Genomic DNA, 23,740 nt, shown 5'->3' on the forward strand with positions numbered 1-23,740 from the left:
TGTCTCTATTTATGCATTTGACAAAGGGGTGTGTATGCTGGATCATCCTAAGCACGCCCCCTTGGTTGGCTATAGGCTAGAATCTTCCCTCTCCCTTGATTGGAGGAGAAAACAATGTGTCACCATGATGATGTGGTTTTATGAGTCAGGGAATCCTCCGCTTGGTTTTTGAACATGAAATGTACTTTTCATAATATACATATTTCCAATTTTACAAACTTGACAACAATAACCTGTCTAGATCACAGTTTGTGGAGGAAATGCTCCTCCAATCCCCGTCTCTGTAGGTCTTTAGGTCTGGATTTGATAGAATTTTGCACTTTTTGTCCGGGACACCATATCTCGTTTGTCCAAAATTTGCGTGTGAAGTTTCATGCTTCTGACATCAATACATTTGGTATAAAACCACAATTTCTACAGTTATGTCCCAGAACATAGCACAGAGTTCTGGCTCCTCTTCAAATGTGCAGCAAAAATTTTGGTTCAGAAGTCCGGGGTTTATATATTTTTTACAATTGTCCACAGTAAATTATCAGTCTTATTAGAAATCTGCTTTTTGTCCATTGTGAATCAACACAATTGTCTGTCTCCACCTCCTTTTCCTTCTTGCAGTTTCAGCAGCAATCTCCGCCCACTTCCTTCTGGAAGAGACCCTTTACAATCCTTCATGATTAGCATCTCCATGCCTGGGAGGAAGCTCATTGTGCTCTTCCCAGAGCAGCCCCAGTGCCTCTCCCCTCTTAATCAACACATGAATGTGAGTTCCTGGCCCAGAGAGCAGAAGGGAAGTGCCTTGCCCAGTGGGCGAAGTTGTTTGTAGTTTTGGCTTGAATCAGGCTTACTTTAAAAGTCACTTTGTTACATTTGTCTTTGTTGAAAATAAACTTGCAATTTTAAAACAAACATCTAGAACACTGATTCCAGGATCTAAACCATGAAGTTTAAATCGTTGCAACCTAGTTACTCTTGATGACAGGTCACTTAGATTTTTGACATTAGATCTAATGGTACAAGTTTACAGTTTTAAAACGGGCTTTTAGCCCAGATTTTATCAGCTTTCACAGGCAGGCAAAATGCCTGTGGATGTTTGTGACCAATTCAGCTTTCCAGGATATTGCAATTCCACAATTCTTTCTTGACTTCAGTAAAATGTGACACCCCGCAAGAAGATTGGATGTTTGCAGGTGTTTAGGACCAGCTTCTTGTATTTTCGGCAAACAAGAAAAGATTTAACTGCAAGATTTCGGATTTCTTTCAGCAAGCACTGCTTTTGATCTGTGCTCCATTTTTACATGTTGGGCAGCCCAATGACATGTTTTAGAAGTGCTATCTCCATTCCACCACTGACACCATGCATGGTAGATTTGGCAGCCATCTTTTTGTGCTTGGTAGAGCGCAATTTCCTTAGGATTTGGCGCGCATGGGGTTTTCGCGGCCATTTTGATGATTCTGGTGCCACCAGCACACAGTGATGCTGCAGGGCAGAGCAGAGTGGGTTAAAACATCCCACAGGGGACAGGTGGAGTGCAGACGGGGGTGACAGAGTAGGTGCTCAGAGATAGTTTGGTGATCACGTGTGAGCACATCTTACCTCAGAAAAGATCCGGATGTGAAGGTATTGCGATTAAACAATCATCGGGAGGGAAAATGTTGCTAGTGCAACTCCTGGGCAATGACAGGGAAAAGACAGGAATGGCCTTTAAAAGTGGCCCTTTGATACCAGGCCTGGCTATGCATCACGGCTTAGCTGGACCTCAGTATTTGCTGGGCCCACAGCCAATCAGGCTGCAAGGTCTTACAGAGTGCCGCCAGGCAGAGATACAGGTCGGACGAAAGGCGCACAACATGGCGACCATTTTAGGAAACACTCAGTGTCTGCTACTGCATGTTAGAAAGGCAGCATGCTCCATCCCACGGTGGATGGTAAGACATCCTTCCAGGCAGGCGAGAAGAGGGGAAAAGACAGGAATGGCCCTTAGAAGTGGCCCTTTGATACCAGGCCCAGCTACGCCTTGCGGCTTGGCCGGACCTTAATATTTGCTGGGCCTACAGCCAATCAGTCTGCACGGTTTTATGGAGTGTAGAGGAGGAGCCAAGTACCACTACCTCAACCACCTCACCCATATTGCCTATATGTTGGGAGTCCAGATGTGAAAACCGTGCAGTACCAGTGGGTACACAGATGCCTAGGAGAATCCTGGAGGCAAGGTTCACATTGAGAAAAACCGTACCTACATACAAGGAAATATGATGGCCATTTGAATGAAAACCCTGAAGAAGCGGAGCAAATGAATGGCAAAGACGAATGGTGACGTCACACAGAGCTGAGCTGACGTACATAGAAAAGATGCAGAGATTAGAGAATGTAGATATTCTATAAGGCATCAATAAAGTATCAAAGATAAGTGACATCTTGGGATCTACGAATTGTAGCAGTGCTGGACTCTTGAAAGAAGGCCTAATTTCTAGTGTGTCGCAGCTAACAAAAGTTGAAATAAAGTGAATCTCGAAAAGGCAAGGTTGGATGAGCCATGAAGCCAAGCCAAGAAGCCAAGGTCTTATCAGGCTAGAGTGAACGAACATTGGATACAAAATCGTGTGAAAGAACAGCTCCTGTTCAGAAGACATGAGCAAAACAAGGAAGACGTCAGAGGTATTTTAAAAAGTAGTATTTTAAAGACAGTAAAAGCTCAATTGCATGGTCTCCAGTCATGTGGAAGGATGAAGTTAGACTAGCAAGATGCTCACACCTATGCATGAGGGCAGAGCGTGCCTTCAGGACCCAGAATTCTCCACAGTGCAGAACAAACTCAAGGACGAGCGTCAACGCCTAATTGAGTAAGCAGACCACTGAGGTGATGATGGATTAATATGCCAATTGGTGGGAAGCAATGGTTAAGACGAGCTCACCAGCACCTGAAAGGCCAGCCTGCGTGCTGCTAGTCATGGGTGGAAAAGTACTGATGAAGGTTAGAATGCCAACCAATTGTAGGGGACCGTGTAATTAAGGGGCCTATAGTTTGTGTAGCTAATGGGACGTCATGTATTTAGTGATGTTCATAGTGACCAGTTTAAGGGGAGGGCTTAATTGCCTAAACTAATGATAATTAACCAATCACATATTTATACTTTTTAGGGTAGTATGGATCGTATACTTAGATGTTCACTAAGAGCCTATCACAGTTACTCATAGGTTTTTGTAGTTTGCCACGTAGGATGACATTGGTAGTAACGTAGGTCAACATCAATGATGAGTTTTTGATATACATTCTCAGTTTTTTATTAAACTCGTTGAGTAAGAGGATCGGCAAACTCGTTGATGTTCGCTGTACTCCCTGTTTTAGATCATTGATAATAAAACAGTTCTCCTTTTTGCCAACTACCTGAGTTGTTTCAATTATTGATGTATGAATACAATCTGCATCCCCATCCATCTCCAGGGTAATTGCTACTCATCTTAAAGGGCTAATGTTATTCAGTTCAGGAGTGCCTCCAGGCAGTCTGGCAGAGATACAGATCAGATGAAAACCGCACAACGCGGCAGCCATTTTAGCAAACACTCAGTGTCTGCTGCTGCATGTTAGAAAGGCAGCATGCTCCATCCCACGGTGGATGGTAAGACGTCCTTCAAGGCAGGTGAGATGGTATTGGATATACCTTTCATCTGTGACCCATTTGGGTACTCAATGTCTATGGTCGGCTTCCCCTTCCTTCGCCTCTTTCTTGCACCATTCAGTGTTCGGGGCTGTTATACAGCATTCTACACCTTCCCCTCCAGCATCTTCTGCTCTGTATGTTTGTGCCCTGTTTTCCGGTGGTTTCTGGAATCTCAGAAATTTCTCACTGCCAATGTTTCTGTCTGTGGCACTCTGCCTACTGACCAGCATGGATCTGCTGCCACCTCCAGAAACACACCAGCTTTCTTCATCGTCCTAGGATTTTGAAATTCATGGGCCTCCTCTTGCTTGGTCTCCTCATGACCAATCTATTGGGATGGAAGGTCGAGGTCCCAATGCTGGAAAGTGGTTTACGTTACACAAGTTGTACTAGGTCATAATGCAGCTGGATTATATGCAATGTTGCAATTAAATATGTGTTTTTGTGTAGTTAAATTAATTGGAATAATTGTTAGTGTCATTTTGGATACATTTTATATTTGCAAAATGAAGAAGCATAATTAACAGTAGCATGGATACAATGTTATTGTGTGATGTACAACTTGTAGCGCACTTAGAAGCATGTTTAACTGAGGGGAAATACATATTGAACAGTGTACATGTGGGGATTCGACAATGGTTTAAATTGCAGGCACATTTTAGGACATCGGGTACATTGTGGGTACATGGAGACATCACAGAGTAAAGTTTTCACGTAGTTGGGGTTTACGTGAACTGCTGAGTCTTTGGGATGCAGGAATAGTTTTTACCTGGATTGGAGAGCTTGGTGACCAAGGTCGTGGATGAAGGGGGTAGGTAGTGAACCGCATTTGGGCAGCTTGTGATAGCATCACAAAGGGCTGAAGGCGAGAATGGAATGAAAGGCCATCTGGTTGGGTTTTATGGCTGGATCGGATTTGTAGATACAAGGGGCAATCTTACTGAGAGCACATAAGCTGCTTGTTACATGGTTGGTTCAATTGGGGGTTAGTTAATAAAACACATGCAAGGGGTGCTTTAAAGGCAGAGCTTATCAAGTGTTTTATGGGTTCTCAAGAAAGAGAAGCAGGATTTGTGCTGCAGGCTGTACGATCTGAGATGGTAGTTGCAATTAAGGTGACATGAAGGAACGTAGGAAGAAATAATATGAGGCACCAGCGCATTTGGTGTGATAGAATTTTACTGCTGGTTCAAAGAAATTATGGTCTCTTCCCCCTCCTCACGGTTTTTGAAGTATTTATGAAAAGCCTTGCACATCACATACTAGGTTAATAGGTTCTCTCACAATGGGCAAGTTAACTGTTGAATTGTTTGGAGTTAATAAACCAATTATATTTTAGATGTCATGACTGATTACAATGAGTCTAATAGGGTAAGGGACTGCAGAGGCATTAGATTTCTTTGTATTAGGGTAAGCCAAGTGGATTTTTGTGGGATGAATTTTAACAGAACATGTGCAATTATGTAAGTTGTTTCAGTGTGTATAAAAGGTGCAACTTTGTTGGGCACAGAAAGCAACTGTTAGTTTTCAGCTTCACTAAGATGACTAACCCCTTCCAGCCTTTTACATACAGTTAAACTTGCTTTTCTGATAAAGTGCATTTCACTCTCCTTTGGAGCTGTTTTTTCTCATTCGATTTGGGAGTTATATTCCTGAAACACGTGTGTATAGGTGTGTTACAAATGCCATAACATATCATATCAAAGGTGTATTGACTCTCTGGCATTCTCGCAAACTTCTTCTGTATGAGGGCTCATTCCCACACTATCTAGTGCCTTAAGGGATTATTTTGTGAACTATCTATTGGGTTTCATTTATTCCAAGAATTTAAGTGGTCACCATGAAACTGCAGTAGTGTAGTCTCTTTCTCAGATATCCAGAGGCAGCTGCTCACACTGCAAAGTGAATCACCTGTTCTTACTTCTCCGGTCCAACAACCATTGGCGAAAACAGATTTTCTCAAAAGTCAGAAACAGCATAAAACTATCTGTCACCAAACCAGATCCTTCATATAGTTAGTTCCACGTGCAATGAATCAAAGTGTTTCCCACTTACCTTGTCCTTTGTTGTTAAATTCTTTAGCAGCAATCGCCTTATTTATAACAGTTTGCAGGAAATCATTCTCTCCTGCAACCCTGGGTGAAAAACAGGATATATTCAGCTGCTTTTGTCAAATGATTTCATCCAATGCAAGCCTGGATTACGTACATAACCACCAACATCACAGGGGAGACATGGGGGACAGAAAACCAGAAATAACGACGAGGGTGCACAGACGATCATTTCACATATCGTGACAAAGAGTAATTAGTAAACAAATGACAGCGGACAGAAAAGGTGACAAGAAAGACACAGGAAGAATGTTAATACTGGGAAAATTATGATTTGCATGACAGAAAAATAGCAAACTTTCTAACATTCCTCAAAATTCTGTCCAATTAACTGGATATGAAATAAACGTCATTGTTCACCCTTGTGTTGAATAACAGGAGAAATGGGTAACCGAAAATTGTCTTGGCATTGAAACCTTTGGAATTGCAACTCATTTTAAACACCTACATACCACTGAACTTCTATGGTGGATTTGTTTGCTATAAATATATATGGAAATGTAATGCAAGCCATGATGTTTCATTGTGCAACCTGAGAGGAAATGTACTTCCATAATCTGCAGCCCTACTCTATGCATGATTTAGACCAGATCAATAAAGATCTATTCCTCAATTTTCAAGATCTAAGATAATGCAATAACTGCATCCGACTTGATGCGTACAGTATTTTATTTGGGGGCAGATGGTAAGATACAGCAATACATTTCTATTGTTTTTAGGTAAATGTTATTACCTATATGGTTAAAAACATGCTCAAAAACCTCCCTTTCATAGGCACGTTTGTACTCTAAAAGTAATCCATGGAGATATCGGGTTCTGGTGCAGACACAATTACTAAATCGCCCCAGTAGGACCTACCTTTATTTTTGAGAGCCAACATATCTGCACTAACATGCACTTCACTCAAAGCAATTTTCTCGCCACTGCACATTTCCCAGGACACAGTAATTATACCAAGAGGCACTGAAGTTACATCCACTTCGTCACACGCAGCCGCTGTACAATTGTTGTTCACACAACTCTAACGTTTTTTTTCTTCAGAGGGGTACATTTCTTTGACGGTGGCCTACAGCAACTAAAGTACAATTCACTATTTCAAATAGAAGAAACAGAGTATATCTGCAGCATTATGCTTCTCACAGGGCGTTAGGTAAGAATGGATGTAGTAACACTGTGTGAGACTACACAACACGTATCTGCTTGGTATTAGGTAACCCACCTTTTGGTATACGTCTACTACACAAGTTGGCAGTGTGCCTGAGCAGCCAGGCCTATCTCAAGAGGGGTAAATGTGAGCTGCAGAGCTGTAGCAATGAAATTCACAAATAAAAGTAGCCAAGTAACATTTACACTCAAGGTTTCAGTTATAAATGGTTATTTATTTAACATACATTTTTAAATAAGCGTTCTTTAAAAAGGGCAAGATATGTAAATCAAATATACTTTTCCAGAAACAGCATGAGTTAATGTATACTCTTTACACACGTCCTACGCCCAAAGGAGACTTCATTCACAAGGACAGTAAAGGCATTTATATATCACCAGTTCTACTTTGCAGATTCTGAGGTTGCATAAAGGAAAGGGTAAAAGAAGGAAAAAGGTTAAACAGGTTCTTGGGGCATGTGAGTATACTTAAATCTTCCAATGAAGTTTAGACAGGCCTTTCCCAGCAATAACAGTCGAAAACAAGTTTCCACCTATGAGGGACAGAAATATCAAAGTCAGTGGACTAGAAGAAGAGTCTGCAGGGGGCCAGGACAGACAAAGACAATTGGAGCACAGTCTATGGAGCTGAGGCACTTCTTAGATAATAAAAGTCTTGCACAATGTTAGATCGTTTGGTAGAAATCACTGGTAGGGTCACAAGCTGTCACGCCTGTGAAAAGCAGAGTTGGAATCAACTCTAAGGTAAGCCAATGCAAGTCTCAACTGACGAGCACTGTTCAAAAAGACACTAAGGTAAGTACCCAAAAAGGTACTTCTGGTTTGAAGAAGAGTGATCCAGCTGGATTCTGTCCTGTTGCACTATGCAGATCCTGGGTTCCTGAGTCTCAGTCATGGAGACAAGAGGGAGGACGTCTGGAGGACTCCTGTGGCAGCAATTTGGAGGTAGTCCGCAGCTATGGGCTCTTTTCAGATCAGCTGCACTTTGCGATTTCAGCGCGCGGTAAACAGCACCACTGCGGATCTTGGCTACCGGTTGGGCTTCCTTCACTCCTTGAGTCCTGAACTCTGGTGAGGGGACTCGAGCTCTGGTCATCCTGCTTCTGGTGGGTCCTTAGGAGACTCCTGGAGCTTCTTGCTGGATTGCAGACATTGCACTCACCTATGGATTTCTCGACCCCCGGAACTTGGTTCTTGCAGCAGCTAAGAAGTACAGCCCATCAAGGAAGATGGTCCAGTGGTGTTCGTCTCGGGGTTAGTTGGTCCCACTAACCCAAGGGAAGAAGTCGTCCCTTCCAGAGTTTCTCTGGTCGATCAGAAAAAGGAGTTTCAGCACAGCAGCAGGGCTTCACCCAGTCCTCGACTCTGCCGCTAGGCCCAAAATCCTTGCCTTTTAAGCAGGTTTCTCCCATTCATGCACAGCCTATGCTGTCAATCACACAAAAGGACAGCCAGCCAATCAGGACTGGTTGCATTCAGGCATTCCTAGAGACAAAGAAAAGGGGAGTTTCGGGAACCTCCCTCACATCCTGTCTTTCCAGACACACTGGAGTCAGAGGCGGGTTTCAGGACCGAAGCTTGCCAACGGCAAAATCAACAAAGTGCTAAAACCTGGCTTGGCATGCAGAGTAACACCCAAGAAAGACCTCACAAACAGAAAATGGTGAAAAAAGACGACCGAGGCCATTTTGACAAAAATGGTCTCCCATGGGTGCTATACTGCAGCTGAGGATTAAGCCTGCGGTAGAAAAGCACAATGGTAGGAAAATAAAACCACTGTCACCAGTAGTGAAGGTAACATAAAAATGTTTACATGAGAGAGTAGGATAAGGGGCTAATATTTAACCCCTCAGCACTCCACATAAGATGGTGTGTGCTGGGCCTACTAAGGGAAAAGGTAAGTAAAGTCAATTTCACTTTACTAGTCTTGGGAACAGTAGTTCACACAGGGAAATGTATTACACCTTATGAGAAAAAAATGATTTCTCTGTGAAACTGCACTAAAGGTGCTGTGTGTCACCATACAAAAAGTAAATGCCTATGGAGTTTGTCAGACTCCAAAACAGTGGAAAAATATAATCCAATTTAGGTCCAAACACATGAGGGAGTGAGAAAAAAGGTCTAACTTACTCCAGGTTAAAAATAAAAAAAAGTACCAAAGTCCAGCAAAAGAGCTGGGGGTCTTTTGAAGGGAATTAGCATGGAAATTAGAATTCTCCCTAACACACTCCCCTGCCCTTTGTCTCCTATAGTGCCTGAATGGAAACAGTTCCCACTGGGGGGCTGGCTGTCCTGATTGGACTGGCACCCGCCCCTTTCTGTAAAATGCTGAGAGAGTTTGCAGAGAAATGAGTGGGAAAACTGAATAAAAAGTGAGGTTCCTGAGGCAGAATGCAAGTTGACCACTGGAACAGAGGATTCGAAACTAAAGACGACCAGAGATGCCCGCAGACCCTTTCAGTAACCGTGAAGCGACCACTGCTGTCCAGACACTTTGTTCTACTCGACAGAGGAGCTCTGAAGAGGACTTACTCCCTTTGGCTAGTGGGATCAACTAGCCTCAAGATGAACTACACATTGAGCTATCTCCCGAGGTGCTCTATCTCTCCAGGGCTTCAGACCATGAATACCTGGAAACCGCTGACCCATTTACAGTGCAACATCTTGTCGTGGACAAATCTGCCCAGAACTTTGGTGAGCTCCAGTTGGACCGCCAGAATCATGATCCCCCTCATCCAAGTACCTTCACCACAGTGCAGGACTTCAGAATCGAAGAAGATCGACCAGGCCATAACCGTCCTTTGTTGGGTGCGGATAAAAAGGCACTGAAACCGCAGACAAACAGGAGACCGAAGAAATCCATGCCGAGGGTCCTCTCTCGCGACTGCTGCTGTGATATTCCCTTCTGAGGTCGTCCTTTCATTGCCAGCCCAAGGAATCTGGAGACCGGGCCCGTTGCTGCTGCACAGGGGAGAATCCAGCTGCATTTACTTCTTCTAACCTAAGGTACTGTGGGACTAAAGGTAGAACTTATCTTGAGTTGAAGAGTCGCTCCTGTGCGACTCGAGTGCAGGAATAGGTGTTTGGGTGTCCACCCATATCTCTGGTCCAGGCTCATCAGCTTGAGGCTTTTAGGGCGTCCTTCACAGGGTCCGACTAACTTGTGTTATATTGCTGAGTATCTTTTTCTAAGGACTGAAAGTATCCCAAAGAACTTTTGCTTATTCTGTTACTTCGTAAGACTTTGGGTCCACTCCTACACTGACTTTTCTCTATAGTTGGTGATTGGATTTAGGAAGCGGTAGAAGTTCCGAAAGTGTCACTAGATTGTTAAGAAGTGCTGTTGTGTGTAAAACCAACCTTTTTACTTCCAAAAGACTATAGCTAATGTAGTTTTGCTAATTCAACAAAATTATGGAATATCTGTCAATCTATGCAAGTGTGATAATAGGGTAGAACTGTCGTTAGTGCAAAATGCTGGAGCAATTGTAACCGCAAGCAACTACTATTGAAATAATCACCTTTGAAAAGTATTATTTAGAATTCCCGTGTGTGTGTGGGTTAAGTGAAGAAGTATGTATCTATCTTCCTTTGTGTAAATAAGAATACACGTATATTTTTAATATAACATTTACTGTGCAAGAATTTCTTTGGACTATTCTTTTTACTGGGTTCAGTATACTTACCTACAGCTCGCAGCTTGCACCTAGGATAAGCTTGGCTGCTCTGCCATTCTACCAGGATCTCTTGGTTAGTACAGACATAGACTAAGAATTGGGGACCTGTAGACTTAGGGATAGTTTTATGAAGTCTTACCTCAAGTGGACTTTATAAAAGCTAACCTTACACGCCATGACAGACTTTGCAGTGTTTAAAACAATGAAGAAGGATGTTATCAATGGACCAAAGTATAACGGCCAATTCCTTTTCAGGTCACCGAGCATTAAATCTGGTTCCAAGGCTTTCCCGCAGTCCTTTTTTTGCTATTGCGTTGATGACCTCTGAAAGGTTAAACTCCAAGCCACATCTTTTTAGATCAGTACCAATAATAGTAACTAAAGTTGGTGTGTTACTATTACTTGGGCTGAGGTTTCATAATGTAGGTTGCAGAAGCGCTTTGCCCACTTAGGGCCATAAATAGAGAATATAGAGTGTGATGGACTGCCAGCAGCATTATGCTTGGATTCTAGGATCCAGAATGTCCTGGAGTCTTTGTCCGATGCTACGCATATGGTCTCAGCCCAATTCTTCTTATTCAAATCAGCTTTTTTTGAGAAATAAGAGACATCTTTTCAGAACAAGTGGCCTGAACGAAGGCTATATTGGTGCTATTTCTAATCTTAAACTCAGAGCATAAACGGGACTTAAAGGACCTCGATTCCTGGTCAAACCAGGAATAGCCTGCACTGTAGCTATGCCTTTGTCGAATTGGGGTACCGTACAAGATACAAAAGGCTGAATCATATTAGAAATATCATTGTAGCATTGCTCAATATTTAGAAATTTAAGTTTGTAGTACAGCTCTCAATATATTTAAATCTTAGGGCACCTGGCTAGGTCCCGATTTACCCAGGTGGGTATACGTTTCATAAACAAAATAATCAGGATGAGGAGGATGAGGAGATCCAAAACAGAGGCACAGAAGTGCTAAGTGTGAATGTTTATTATGTACTCACACAGGAAGTAGTAAGTAACTCCACAATTTACTTTACATTTCTTCCGATAAGCACGGAAGATAGTTGAAAGACACGAACAGGGTTGGTTATGCAGTGGTGACACAAATAGGTGTAGGCCTCTGGAATATAGAGGTCAGCACTACATTTAGATACATGTTTCCTCATATATCGAGGGGGTATAAGAACCCGCTGTTACACAAAACAGAAAGTGCACACAACAATCATTGAATTTTGACAGGTGCAGGGTAGTGTCACAACTGCATCACTACCCTGCACCTGTCAAACCTAAGGATGCAATATTCAATTGCAGGTGCTTTTGAGATCAGTGAAACACAGATTGAGATAAGCAGTAGCTCTAGTAACTTATTTATGGATTGCACACAGCTAACTCAAGGTAAGTAAAACCCATATACTTTTTTTTTAATCTCAAAAGGAGTCCAGGTTAGATCATTCCCAACTATACAAGTGACTGATGTAGGACTTATAAGGGACAGTTGGAACCAGAGACTCAGGGTTAGATAGCACAGGGGAAGTAAACCCTAATGTTAAACTTTACTGAATGACTCAAAGTTATTCGAGGTAGGCAACAACCCAATACAGACATATTCTGGACAGGCTAACATCATGTCAGGGGAAGCAAGACCCAGTTGGGGAGACACTCATACAATTATCCTAACAGGACTAATCTGGTGATACCAACAGTTGGAGGACACTCCTACAATTACCATGCAGAAATAATCTGGTGAAACCAACATTACTTTTGGGAAGAGGCACAACCTAATCACCTTCACATCTACTATCTATTAGAATGGCAAAACATTTTCTAAGGAAAGAAAGAGGTTAAGAATAGTGTATCGCACATCCAAGGTAAGTAAGATCTTTTGTAACTGTTCACTCTTAGAGTTACAGCTGCTAATCAACTCTTTTACAAGTAAGTCACTTTTAAACACTTATGTTCTTTTCTAGGCAAAAGGCCCAATCCCATAAAAGTATTTCCCTTATTCTTGGAGCATGAGTGTTCTCAGTGGCAGAAGGGGGGTCACTAGGATCTAGTCTCTAACAGGCAGTATCAGGATAGGGTCTTAAGTAGCAAAAGTCAGAGTTTGTTAGGAAGACTGGGCAAACAGGTGAGCGCTTTACTTTAGAGTTAGAACAGGGTTTAGAGGCTGCACAGAAGGCACCATAGCAGGATTCTAGCAGTTGGACTGGGAACACTGGATGAGAGGCCTTCCCCATCACAGAAAACACCCCAGAGCTACACAGAAATCCTAAGAGACTTAAGGTAAGTACATACCCAAGCCAACACAGTATCTCAGCATTGAAGATTTTTCAGCAGGAGGACTTCAGGGTCTGCAGCCAAATACCCGGTCACTGGATTCCTTGTGGTGGTGACTGAAAACAAAACCACAGAAGGAACTTTGCAGCAGGGATCGATGAAGCAGGCTGTAGGAAAGGTTTTCCTCACGGCTGATTGTGGTTCTGCGGATTTGGCGCTTTTCCAAGGAGCACAGAAGACAGAAAATCATGGTTGAATTCTTGTTGTTACAAAGGTCCAGCACTCTATTGAGGGGACTTTTCAGACTCGATTCATGTCTCTGGAGATCCACCAGGATGCCCAGGAAGTTTCTGCGAGAATCGGAATTCAGAAGATTGTGCACCGCACAGTGACTCGAGGTCCCAGGGTATTGGGGTATTGCAGCAACTCAAGGTCGCAGCAATGTGTGTGATGGCTCAAAATCAAGGTCTTCTTGAGTGTAGTGGGTGTCAACAGGCTCGAGGTTGGGGTAGTCGATTTTCGGAGTCCCTAGGTCGATTGGAACGAAGAGCTACAACAGGCTCCGGTTACACAGTCGCTTTTCCTTCATCCTCCTCTTCGGCTTAGTTTCCAGTGGGTGACTAGTCTTCAGCTTCCAGGTTTGCAGTATTTAACAGGATCTATAGCACAACCTCTGCATTCTCTCCCTCCCTTTTAAAAGAAGGGACGGTCTGGTTGTCCAATCAGGACAGCCAGCACCCCCCCCCCAAACTGGGATTTGGCCCCATTCAGGCAAGGAGGAAAACAAAGGGCTGTGGAGTTTTGGACTTATTAAATTATTTCTGTTAATTTTTAACATTCCATCGTGTGTCCTTTCCCCATGATTCACATTCTTTTGGCGTTCGTGTCCCATACATGCTATTGACAGCCAATACCTCTTATTTGAAAGCTGCCAAAATCACATTTAAACTACAAAATGTTTACATTTTTGCAAAGTCCTGTTGCAAAGATAACCGTCTTCAAAGATTCTAATAAAATAGTCTTTTGAAACAAATGGGTATCCTTTGTCCTACACTGGTCCATTTCTTTTCTTTTCAGCTGCCACCAGCTGTCACTTCCCTCAGAGGGAGGATGGGGTTTTCCCAGCTTGATTGAAGGTTTATTGCCCCTTCTCAACTTCGCACGTCTGTGTCCTGGAAGTTCCATTGTCAGAGGGTTCAGCCCAGACTAGATTCTGTCCAAACTAGTAATTATCACTGTGGTGTTCATATCTACTGAGAGGGCCTCTTTTGTTTCCGTCATCCTCTCAGCAGAAACCTGTCTTGGGCTGATTCCTCCCCCCATACAGCCACTGAAGTTTGATTTAATTCCATTTATTTTTGTTCTGAATTGGAAGAAAACCTGCTGAATGAAACTATGTCATACATTGTATTTTCACAGTACAATCCCCTTTCACATTGCTAGGCAAGAAGAAGTTTTTGTTCAACCTAGGACTCTCAAACAAGCATTTTTCTCCTTTAGTTTGCAAAGCTCATTTTTACACATGTGGTGCAAGCTGCTAACACTTTGCTTTCAAATTTGGTTTTTGACTTTCCATCTGGATTCCCACACTGTTTTTCAGCTATAGTTATTTTCTTTTAGGCAGTAGTTCATTTGAACCACCTATGCCCTGAAACTGACATAGCCCAAAGCTGGAGTTCCTTTGAATTACTGGTCCTTGATACTTTGTAACATAAAAGTGAAGCTTTTTCCCATGCGGTGGAAAATGAAGTTTCTTTGTTAATTTTTCTCAGATTTGGTTTGACAGAGACCGTCATTCAGGGGTCATGCTTGGTTTTGCTGAAGCACAATGGGGATATGAATGGGCATGGCAGGGCCTTATTGCTAACAGTAGTTTGAGGAAGAACAGATAAAAATAGCATCAGAGCAGCATCATTTTAAGGTAACATACCCCCTTTTCATTGGGGACTTTGGGCTGGCAGCAAGGCAGTGCTGCTTTTTCACTCCATTTCTTTTGTTTATGTAAGAACACACTGGCAGGTTCCCTCGGTGTGCCCCCCTTGTTCCATCCTGCCCACTATGTGCTTGGCAAGATGTTGCAGCCATCTTTTTGTTGCTGCAAAATGCAGTTTTGGTACAATGGTGCTTACTGGAGCCAGTGCAGCCATTTTGTGGTTTCTGATGAAATGCAGCTTGGTGATGTGGGGAAGTACAGCTGAGTTGGGTCAATATATCCCACACTGCATTGTATATTCAAACAAACATCTAAAAACACTTTAACTTATATTGTGATGCTGTAGTCCTCTCCACAGAGCCCCCTAATGAAACCCATGCCACGCCACACGCATGCAGGAATCTTACTCACTAAGCAACCTGCAGAGACTACCATGCCACCACACAACTTACTCTTGCTCACTTTTCTCATGTGCTCCATGCCGAAATAAGCACCAAACCAGGCAGAGGAGGAGCTCTGCTGGCATGGTGTTAGCACCTAATTTAGACAGTTGAGACAGTCATATCCCCTCAACCTTGTGACTCTGCCACACGTAAAACCTCACTGCTTTGGCTCCTTCTCTATGCACAGATATGTGGTCCCCAAGCCCTCTGCAAAATTGCACTCTAATTCTCTAACGTTTCCTAAGGCCTGTTATCAATGTATTATTATCCCTAGCCTATAGTAAAACTAATCCTAACAACCTACTTAAATAAATCCCTTCCCTAGTGTTAGGCAAGATTGTATGCAGTAACCTTTGGGTGCACTACAATAACCCTGACCTCCTGGCAATAGGGACCCAACCTTTGGTATAAGTCTGAACTACACAGGTTGGTATTGTGGCTGAGCAGCCAGGCTTATCACAAGAGGTGTCAATGTGAGCTGTAATGTTGTGGCACAGGGTTTCACAGTAACATTTATTCAAATAAACTCTTACACTCAAGGTTTCTTGAAAAAAACAATGATTAATTTATTTCCCAGTCAGTTGTATACGCCTTCCTCAGAAGGGAGCAATATACTTAAAACTTATAATACACTTCAAAACACACTCTGTTTCTCTAAATCAGATGATACCCATTGGGATGGCACACAAACACTTCCTACACTCTCAGGTGACAAATAGCTAGGACACTGTGGACATTGATTTATCACTGGTACATTTAGAGCAATTCTGAGTTTGGTGTAAAAGATAGAAGAGAGGAATAAAATAAAGGTCAACACATAATTAAAACACTGGTAAGTACTTTTGAAATCTTCCAATGCAGAATAAAATTAACCCTTTCCTGTGGGAAAGGCAAAACCACAAAGTCAGAGGTAAAGAAGAGTCTCTCGGGGAGCCAGGACTGCCAATGTTAATTGCACAATGTCTAGGGAAGCTGAAGAGCTTCTTTGCAGGTAGGTAAAATGTCTTGTACAGTGTTTTTAGAAAGGTTTGTAGAAAATATAACACTTGAAGGGCCACAAGCTGGGAGGCTTGAGGGGCAAAACTTTAGCTATTCTGCAAGGTAACCAAGACAGGTCTCAACTGAGAGCAAGCAAGGCTACACAACAAGAGGTAGGTTCTTAGACTTTACAGTACCTCTGGTTAGAAGAAATGGTTCCAGCTGACTTTGGTGCCTGTACAGCACTGCAGATCCTGTTCCTGAGCTTCAGTCGTGGGGACAAGAGGGAGGACGTCTGGGGACTCCTGCTCTGCAATGGGAACTTCAGGGCAGCAATGAGCAAACTTCGATTTAGCGGTTCTACAGTGTATCAGATGCTTGCGTCTGACAACAAATAGCAACACTGCGGTTCTCGGATACCACTCTGGACTTTATTCGCATCTGGGGTCCAGCACTCTGTTGAGTTGGCTCAGGCTTGGTCAGTCCTGCTTCAGGGACGTCTGGAGGATCTTCCTGGTGCTCAGGTCAGACTTAAAAGCAACACACACAATCTGGTGTTCCTCTCCCTGGCACTTCGGCTCCAGCAGCAGCAGCAACAGTGGAAGTACAGCCTGCTCTGACAGGATGTCCAAACGTGCTTACTTTGGAGTTGATTAGTCCCACCAACTCAAGGGGAGAAGTCATCCTTCCAGGGCTTCTCTCGTCTAGGTGAATTCGGAGCTTCAGCACAGCAGCAGCGCTTCACCGGACAAAGCAACGGTCCAGGAGTTGCAGCAAGAGTCTCTTCCAAGTTCTTCTTCGGATTTCTTCATCCGGTGGTCGACTCTGCCTTCCAAGCCAAAAAGCTTTGCCTTTTGTGCAGGTTTCTCCCAATCATTGTAGAGTAGCTGTTAATCACACAGCATCACCTTTGGGTGCATTCCTGTAACCAAGGGGATTAAGCACAGGGAGTTTTAGGCACCTCCCTCACTTCCTGGCCCTGCCAGACATACTGGAGCCAGAGGCGGGCTTCAATCGTGAATCACGCCAAAGACAAAATGAACAAAGGGACTAAACCTGGTTTGGTGCGCGGAGTAAATCTCAAGAAGGAACCTTCCAACAAGAAATGGTGAAAAAAGATGACCGGGCCATTTTGACAAAATGGGCACCCATAGGTGCTTTACTGCAGCTGAGAACGCAGCCCACGGAACAAAACACACAATAGTAGTAAAAAGTTAACCACTGTAGAAAGGGTAACATAAAAATGTTACATGAGAAACTAGACAAAGGGGATACTAAGTAACCCCTCCAGCACCCTATGGCAAAATAGTGTGTGCTGGGTCTAGAAAGTTATAAAATTTAAGTAAAGTCAATTTCACTTCACTGCTCTTGGAAACAGCAGTTTCACCAAGAGAAGGTATTTAAAGTTTTGGGAAATCTAAGAGACTTCCCTGTGCCACTGCACTGAAGGTGCTGTGTGTCACAATGTAAAGATGATGTCTATGGAGTTTGTCAGACTCCAAAGTCAAAAGAAACAGAGTCCAAATCACAATAAAAATACATAAGAGGGTGAGAAAAAGGGCTCACTCTCTCCAAGTTAAAAATTAAAAGTCCTAAAGTCCAGCAAAAGAGCTGGGGGTCTCTAAGGTAGAAGGTAATTAGCACATTTCTGAGAATTCTCCCTAACACCCAAGTATTGCTACCGCCTTTGCAATTGCAAAACCACCTAGCATTCTGGGAACTGGGAGGTTCGGCTAGTTTGAGCCTGCAGAAATCTGAGGGTTGAATACTAATTGTTAGTACCAAGGGTTGCTGCATGATATCAAAAAGCTAAGGAGGCATTCTCCCTTGCTATGTCAAAGTTGCCAGATATTAAACGATGAGGTAGTTAGAAGGTGCATATCTGATTTGCTCATAGGCATCTCTTCATACGCTCAAGTACATATCTTTGAGAATTAGACCCTTAATTTTCTTCCGCTGATTATTAATGAATGCAGAGTAGGTAAATCTGTGTTGCGATCTATACTACATGTTTGTGAATACTTTTCAAAGGTGGGTAATTCTGCTTTTAAGACATTTAATGCTCCTCTTTCTCAATTACATTGTTCGATTTTATGTGATTCCGATATAGGATTTAAGTGATAGTTCAGATTAAAACAATTATTTACGTGCAAGTGTGTTTAGCATATTTACCAGTCAATTTTTGTTCTGTTCATCCTATACATAATATACATCTAGATTTACATTTCCGTGCTGCTTTTCTTTCAATAATCTTATTAGGTATTCAGGTTTGAAGGAAAAAAAAACATTTTGATGGCCCTTCCGAATGTAAATACATAACTTTGATTTTTTACTTGACAAACATGTCTATTTTTTTTTTCTTGGTGTACTGCCATACTCTTACCTCCACAGAGGCAGCAATAAGAGAAATCCCACTTTGCTGTATTCAGTGTTGTTTACTGAGTAGTAGTAATTCCCTTGCTAATTTCCATTACAGAACTGTCCCAAAATGTTAAGTGTGTACGTGGGAGGCTATATTATTGTTGTGTGCTTTATGTAGCTCTGCACGTCTGTGGCAGAGACCGCTCCAGGACAGCACACAGGGGATGCTTCAGACAGTGTGTCTTGAGTGTTTTACTGACTTCTGAACAGGATCCTAATTGCAATAGGTCTCTCCTGACTCTTCCTACGCTGCAACTGTCTCCCACCGCTGTGTTTTACAGAGTTCGCCAGCTATTTCGTTTCTCAAGCATGCTCTTCTGATCACGTGGCACCTACATGTTACAAAGATATCTTAGGTACTTTTATTCTTGGAAGAGGGAACAAATATATATTTCATAAATGTTATGTCATTGCATATTGCATTTCCAATCCAAACTTTCGCAAATGATAGGCGGTGCACTTCTGCAACAGTACACTGTGTCTTGCAAGTAAAGATTCCAAGTTAATTAACTTTGCAGGACATTCTGTCTCTCCATAATCAAATCATTTGAAAATCACCTCTGAGGAGTCTTGGCATGAGCTATGTACTTACGGTTGAAAAGGAATAAAGTGTTGTTTATCTTCATCATCGACTTTTCCAGCAATTATATCTGTGACATCCATTACTGCAATCATGAAAGGTGCATTTATTAGGCAGAGCCGCAATGCAAACATGATGTATCAAAGTCTTCTTTCATTAATAAAAGGGTATTATGAACATCTCTGTTTTCTGCCTGCATGCACTACTTAATTCTACTAGAATTAAAAATAGCGTTCAGATCAAATAAATAACAAATTAACTTTTCCATGGCTCTAGTTAACTGCAGTTACATTTTTTAAAATAAATAACTATCCCTGAAATGCAATTTCATATCGAAAGAATACCACAAAGTTGCAAATGCCACATGCCCACAAAATGCTAAAAACAATTTTTTTCAAAAATAGTGAGAAATATGGGTTGACTTCTATTCTTATAGCACTTAAGAAATGTTAATCCAAGCTACTAAAATATTCTGTGAATCAACATACCACACTAATGGGCTCATGAGAAGTTTTGTGTTAGGATTTAAACATGATGTACTAATTTAATTGCTGTACATTATAACTGCTTGTCCCCATTATGAGAGCTGGCGTTAAATGTGGTAACGCCCAATAATTCTAGTGTTTTATACACCACTGTTCTCATGTGTGGTTTGCAATTTATCAAGCTGTGGGCAGCCATGTGGTTGCTGGCAGTGCATTTCACAGAGACGGCCCGTTAAAGGGTCTGTCTTGGTGAAATGCTTGAAAAAATTAAAAAAGCATTTCCATCCCGGTTTGGGGGATAGAAATGCTAGTTTGACAGCTGCGGATTAAGGTTGCAGGTGATGGGGTGGTCTGAAGTAGTGATTCTAGAAGTGAAGAGGCATTCACACTCAGATCTTTGCAGGTTGTAAGCTTCAAAATATCCAGCAATTGGAAGAGAGTTTACATTTGTGGAGAAGGAGTTTATTAGATGCACTCAATTTATGGATTTCAGGGCAGAGTCCAGTCTCCTTTGTAGAGGCCAAATTAGATAGAATACCAAGGTAATCGTTGTCTCTAATTGCTAAACTGATTGGAGCATACTGTGAGAGAAACGTTTCTGCAAATGGGAGTCAGAAGCAGGCAATTAACTATGTTAACAACCGGTAGGTATGGCAGCAATTTCTCAAACTTTCACCAACATCTAGTAGAGAAACAAAGAAAGAAAGAAACAAAGAAACAAAGAAACAAAGAAAGAAAGAAAGAAAGAAAGAAAGAAAGAAAGAAAGAAAGAAAGAAAGAAAGAAAGAAAACTATGTCAAAGGGACGTTATGGTTGAGTTGCGCTACTAAAAACCTATGAAATTCAGTTAAAAAACGTTGTTAAAGGGACGTTATGGTTCCAAGTAAAACCAAAAACCCCCTGAAATTCGCCAGTTATGGTAAGCTAAGCAACCATAACTCGTGCCACCACCATGCACTGCTAAGTCTAACATCCAAGACATCAAAGATGACATCACAAATGTCATTGATGATATCACTGATGAAATCACATGTGCATGTACTTTTCATGAAAAGTCTGTACAAGGGATTCTTAGTATAATGTTGACAAAAGTGTCACAGATCATTGGAATAGAAGTCATGAGCTATGTAGTGCATTAAGCAAGGCATTAATATAAATAGTATTCTATTATGAAGTTCTTTATAGTATAATAATCTATTAATGTATAAACATAAGAATTGTGCACAGCATATATGATGGAGGTACAATATTCATAATCTTCCCATGTTGAATAGTGAAATTATAAATGATTTATTTATTAGAGTTTTGTGTACTGTGCAACATGTAATAAGTAGCTAATGAAACCCACTTGCTATATAATTTCATTATTACATATAAAACACAAAAACACAACACATACAAATATGAGTATATAGAGGGAAAGTGAAGTACGCAAAAAAGCAGCAGTAGAACCAGAAATTGTTCATAACCTACCTCATTATCTTTATGCACAGAAATGATTGTTCTCCTTCAAACCTACTACTTCCCTATGAAGAAGTATCACATGATGTGACTACACCCTAAAGAGAGTAATGCGAATACAAATATGAGCATTTCCAGGGAAAGTACAGTACTAAAAACAGCAGAATAATAAGAAAGTGTTGATAACCTTACTGATTGTCTTCATACACAGAAAGCATTGGTATCTTTCAAGTGTGTATTTTCCGTATGTATATGTTTCATATGCTGTTGAACCCCAAATGAATTACTGTAAGAACATATTTGAAGTATAAGTCTACAAAGATAGTACTTTTTGATTTATTTGTTCCTAAGTATTACTGGCTAAGATATATCACTAAAGGAAAAAAATAGGAGCCAGACATGTGATGTCATCAGTGATGTCATCTATGACAATTGTGATGTCATCTTTGATGTCCTGGGTGTTAGTCATAGCAATGCATGGTGGTGGTACGAGTTATGGTTGCTTAGCTTACCATAACTGTCGAATGTCAGGGGTTTTCGGTTTTACTTGCAACCATAAAGTCCCTTTAACAAAGTTTTTTTTTACTGAATTTCATATGTCTTTAGTAGCGCAACTTAACCATAACGTCCCTTTAACAAAGTTTTTTTACTGAATTTCATAGGTTTTTAGTAGCGCAACTTAACCATAAACTCCCTTTATCCGTTTTTTTTTACTGAATACACATATAAATAGTGTGAATTTGATAGATGTTTACTAGAATTCCCTTACTATATATACATGTGACATTGAACATGCCGAACCCCCTGCTAGTGATTTTGATGTCCGCGGACTATGCGTATGTCCGTGGACGGACGCGGACAACAGCAACACTACCTAAAAACTTAGGGGGTATCTTGCATTGTTCTAGCATGCCATATGAACACTGAACAAGTTCAAAAAGCAGCACATGAACACATTATATGTAATAATAAATAAGAAGTGGAACCTATATATGTAACACATCAACCATCCATTTAAATACCATATATACTAAAATGGAATATACCAAAACAAAAAAGATATGCTTCCAACATAATTACCTCACAGAAACTGCACAGCTAGGAGCAACAACAGACCTACACAACAGTAAGACACAACTTACCAGAAACCAGTAAGCAAACTTCATTTTTCTTATATATTTCTAAACTTTCTATATTTGGTACACTGAAAGTAATATTTTTTTTTTTTTACACAGAAATGTCCAGGACTTTGGAATAGCTTGAGGAAAATTTCCCACATGAGGAAATGTCTGAAGACAGTGAAACCAATGGTAGACACTTCTCTATATAAGCAAATTAATAATCATTACTTTATGTGTACTTAACATATATATATATTTTTTTAACAGACCATACAAACATTGAAAATACACCAAAAGAGAAATTAGAAAATACTCTGCAGCGCTTGGAACAAAAAAAGGAAATGCTTATGGAAAATTTAAATCTTTTGAAACATTTTGTGGAGGACCACATAAAAGAAAAAATTAAATATTGTCCCACATGCACCTGTTCCCCCTCTCCATGTCCCAGTCATCTATCCCTAACCCTCAACACCAAGAAAAACGTTTTGATGAGACATCCATCCCTTCACCCCCTCCCATCCATCCTCTCCAAACCCCCAGTTACCCTGTGTTTGTGTCAGTTTCTGCTTCCCCGTCTCTATCACATATTTTATATCTGTATATAATTAAAAAAAATGTGTGTTTTAATTCATTCCTTTGTGTCCTATTTTTTCTTAAATAGGGGTGTCCGCGAACAGCGTGGGTGTCCGGGATGTCCGCAATTAACCAAAATGCGGGTGTTTTAAGGATACTATACCTGTCCGTAAGCAAGATAGAACTGTTCCTAGAACACACGCGGTGTCCGGGATGTCCGTGATTAATCAAAATGGAGGTGTCCTAAGAACACTATTCCGGTCTGTACTATACGCAAGCAAGATGGAACTGTTCTTAGAATACACTCCGTGTCCGGAATGTTCGAAATTAATCCAAATGGAGGTGTTGTAAGGGCACTATACCTGTCCGTACTGTCTGTAGAACATCTACACACATGCGCACCACACCCTTAAGTCCTACGAACATTGCGCATGTCTGTAACTGTCCTCCGCACTTGTGTCACACTTTTAATTAGTTTGAGGGCCGAACACCGTCCGTAGAACACTGGCGCGCATGCGCACAACCGTTCCTGTGCATTTGGTGTCCTGCAGACACCCGTTCCCTTCGCGGACGTGTTCGCGACATCAACATGTGACCGCACCCACACTGAGCACATGTCCTGATTTGCGGACACTGTCCGGGTCCTCGAACATTTAAAAAGTACTTTTTCAGACAATCCAAAGTATTTTAAAATAAAGATTCACCATTGCACATGTCCCAACAATGGCCCTCCCTTTCTAAATACTTTTTGGGACTTTTTGAGCCTTTTTGGGGTGTGGTGTTCGATCTGTCCACAGACAGCGTGGCTGTCTGCTGAGAGCACACCTGCACCCTTATAAAAGGCCACACCGCAGAACTGAT

General features: G+C 41.6%; 1 protein-coding gene across 2 annotated transcripts in view; it reads right to left on the reverse strand.

Annotated features, from left to right (window-relative positions):
- DOCK1 (dedicator of cytokinesis 1) overlaps positions 1-23,740 on the reverse strand; it is a 2,312,292-nt gene that overhangs the window by 1,989,330 nt on the left and 299,222 nt on the right. For both annotated transcript variants that reach the window (XM_069611483.1, XM_069611484.1), the window contains exons 11-12: positions 19,252-19,324; positions 5,713-5,792 (exon numbers count right to left, since the gene is read on the reverse strand). In XM_069611483.1, coding sequence (XP_069467584.1) covers positions 5,713-5,792; positions 19,252-19,324 — 153 coding nt within the window. The remainder of the gene's footprint in view (positions 1-5,712; positions 5,793-19,251; positions 19,325-23,740) is intronic.

This window comes from Ambystoma mexicanum, chromosome 8 (genome assembly GCF_040938575.1).
Source record: "Ambystoma mexicanum isolate Mex_15411 chromosome 8, UKY_AmexF1_1, whole genome shotgun sequence".
Taxonomy (NCBI): Eukaryota; Metazoa; Chordata; class Amphibia; order Caudata; family Ambystomatidae; genus Ambystoma; species Ambystoma mexicanum.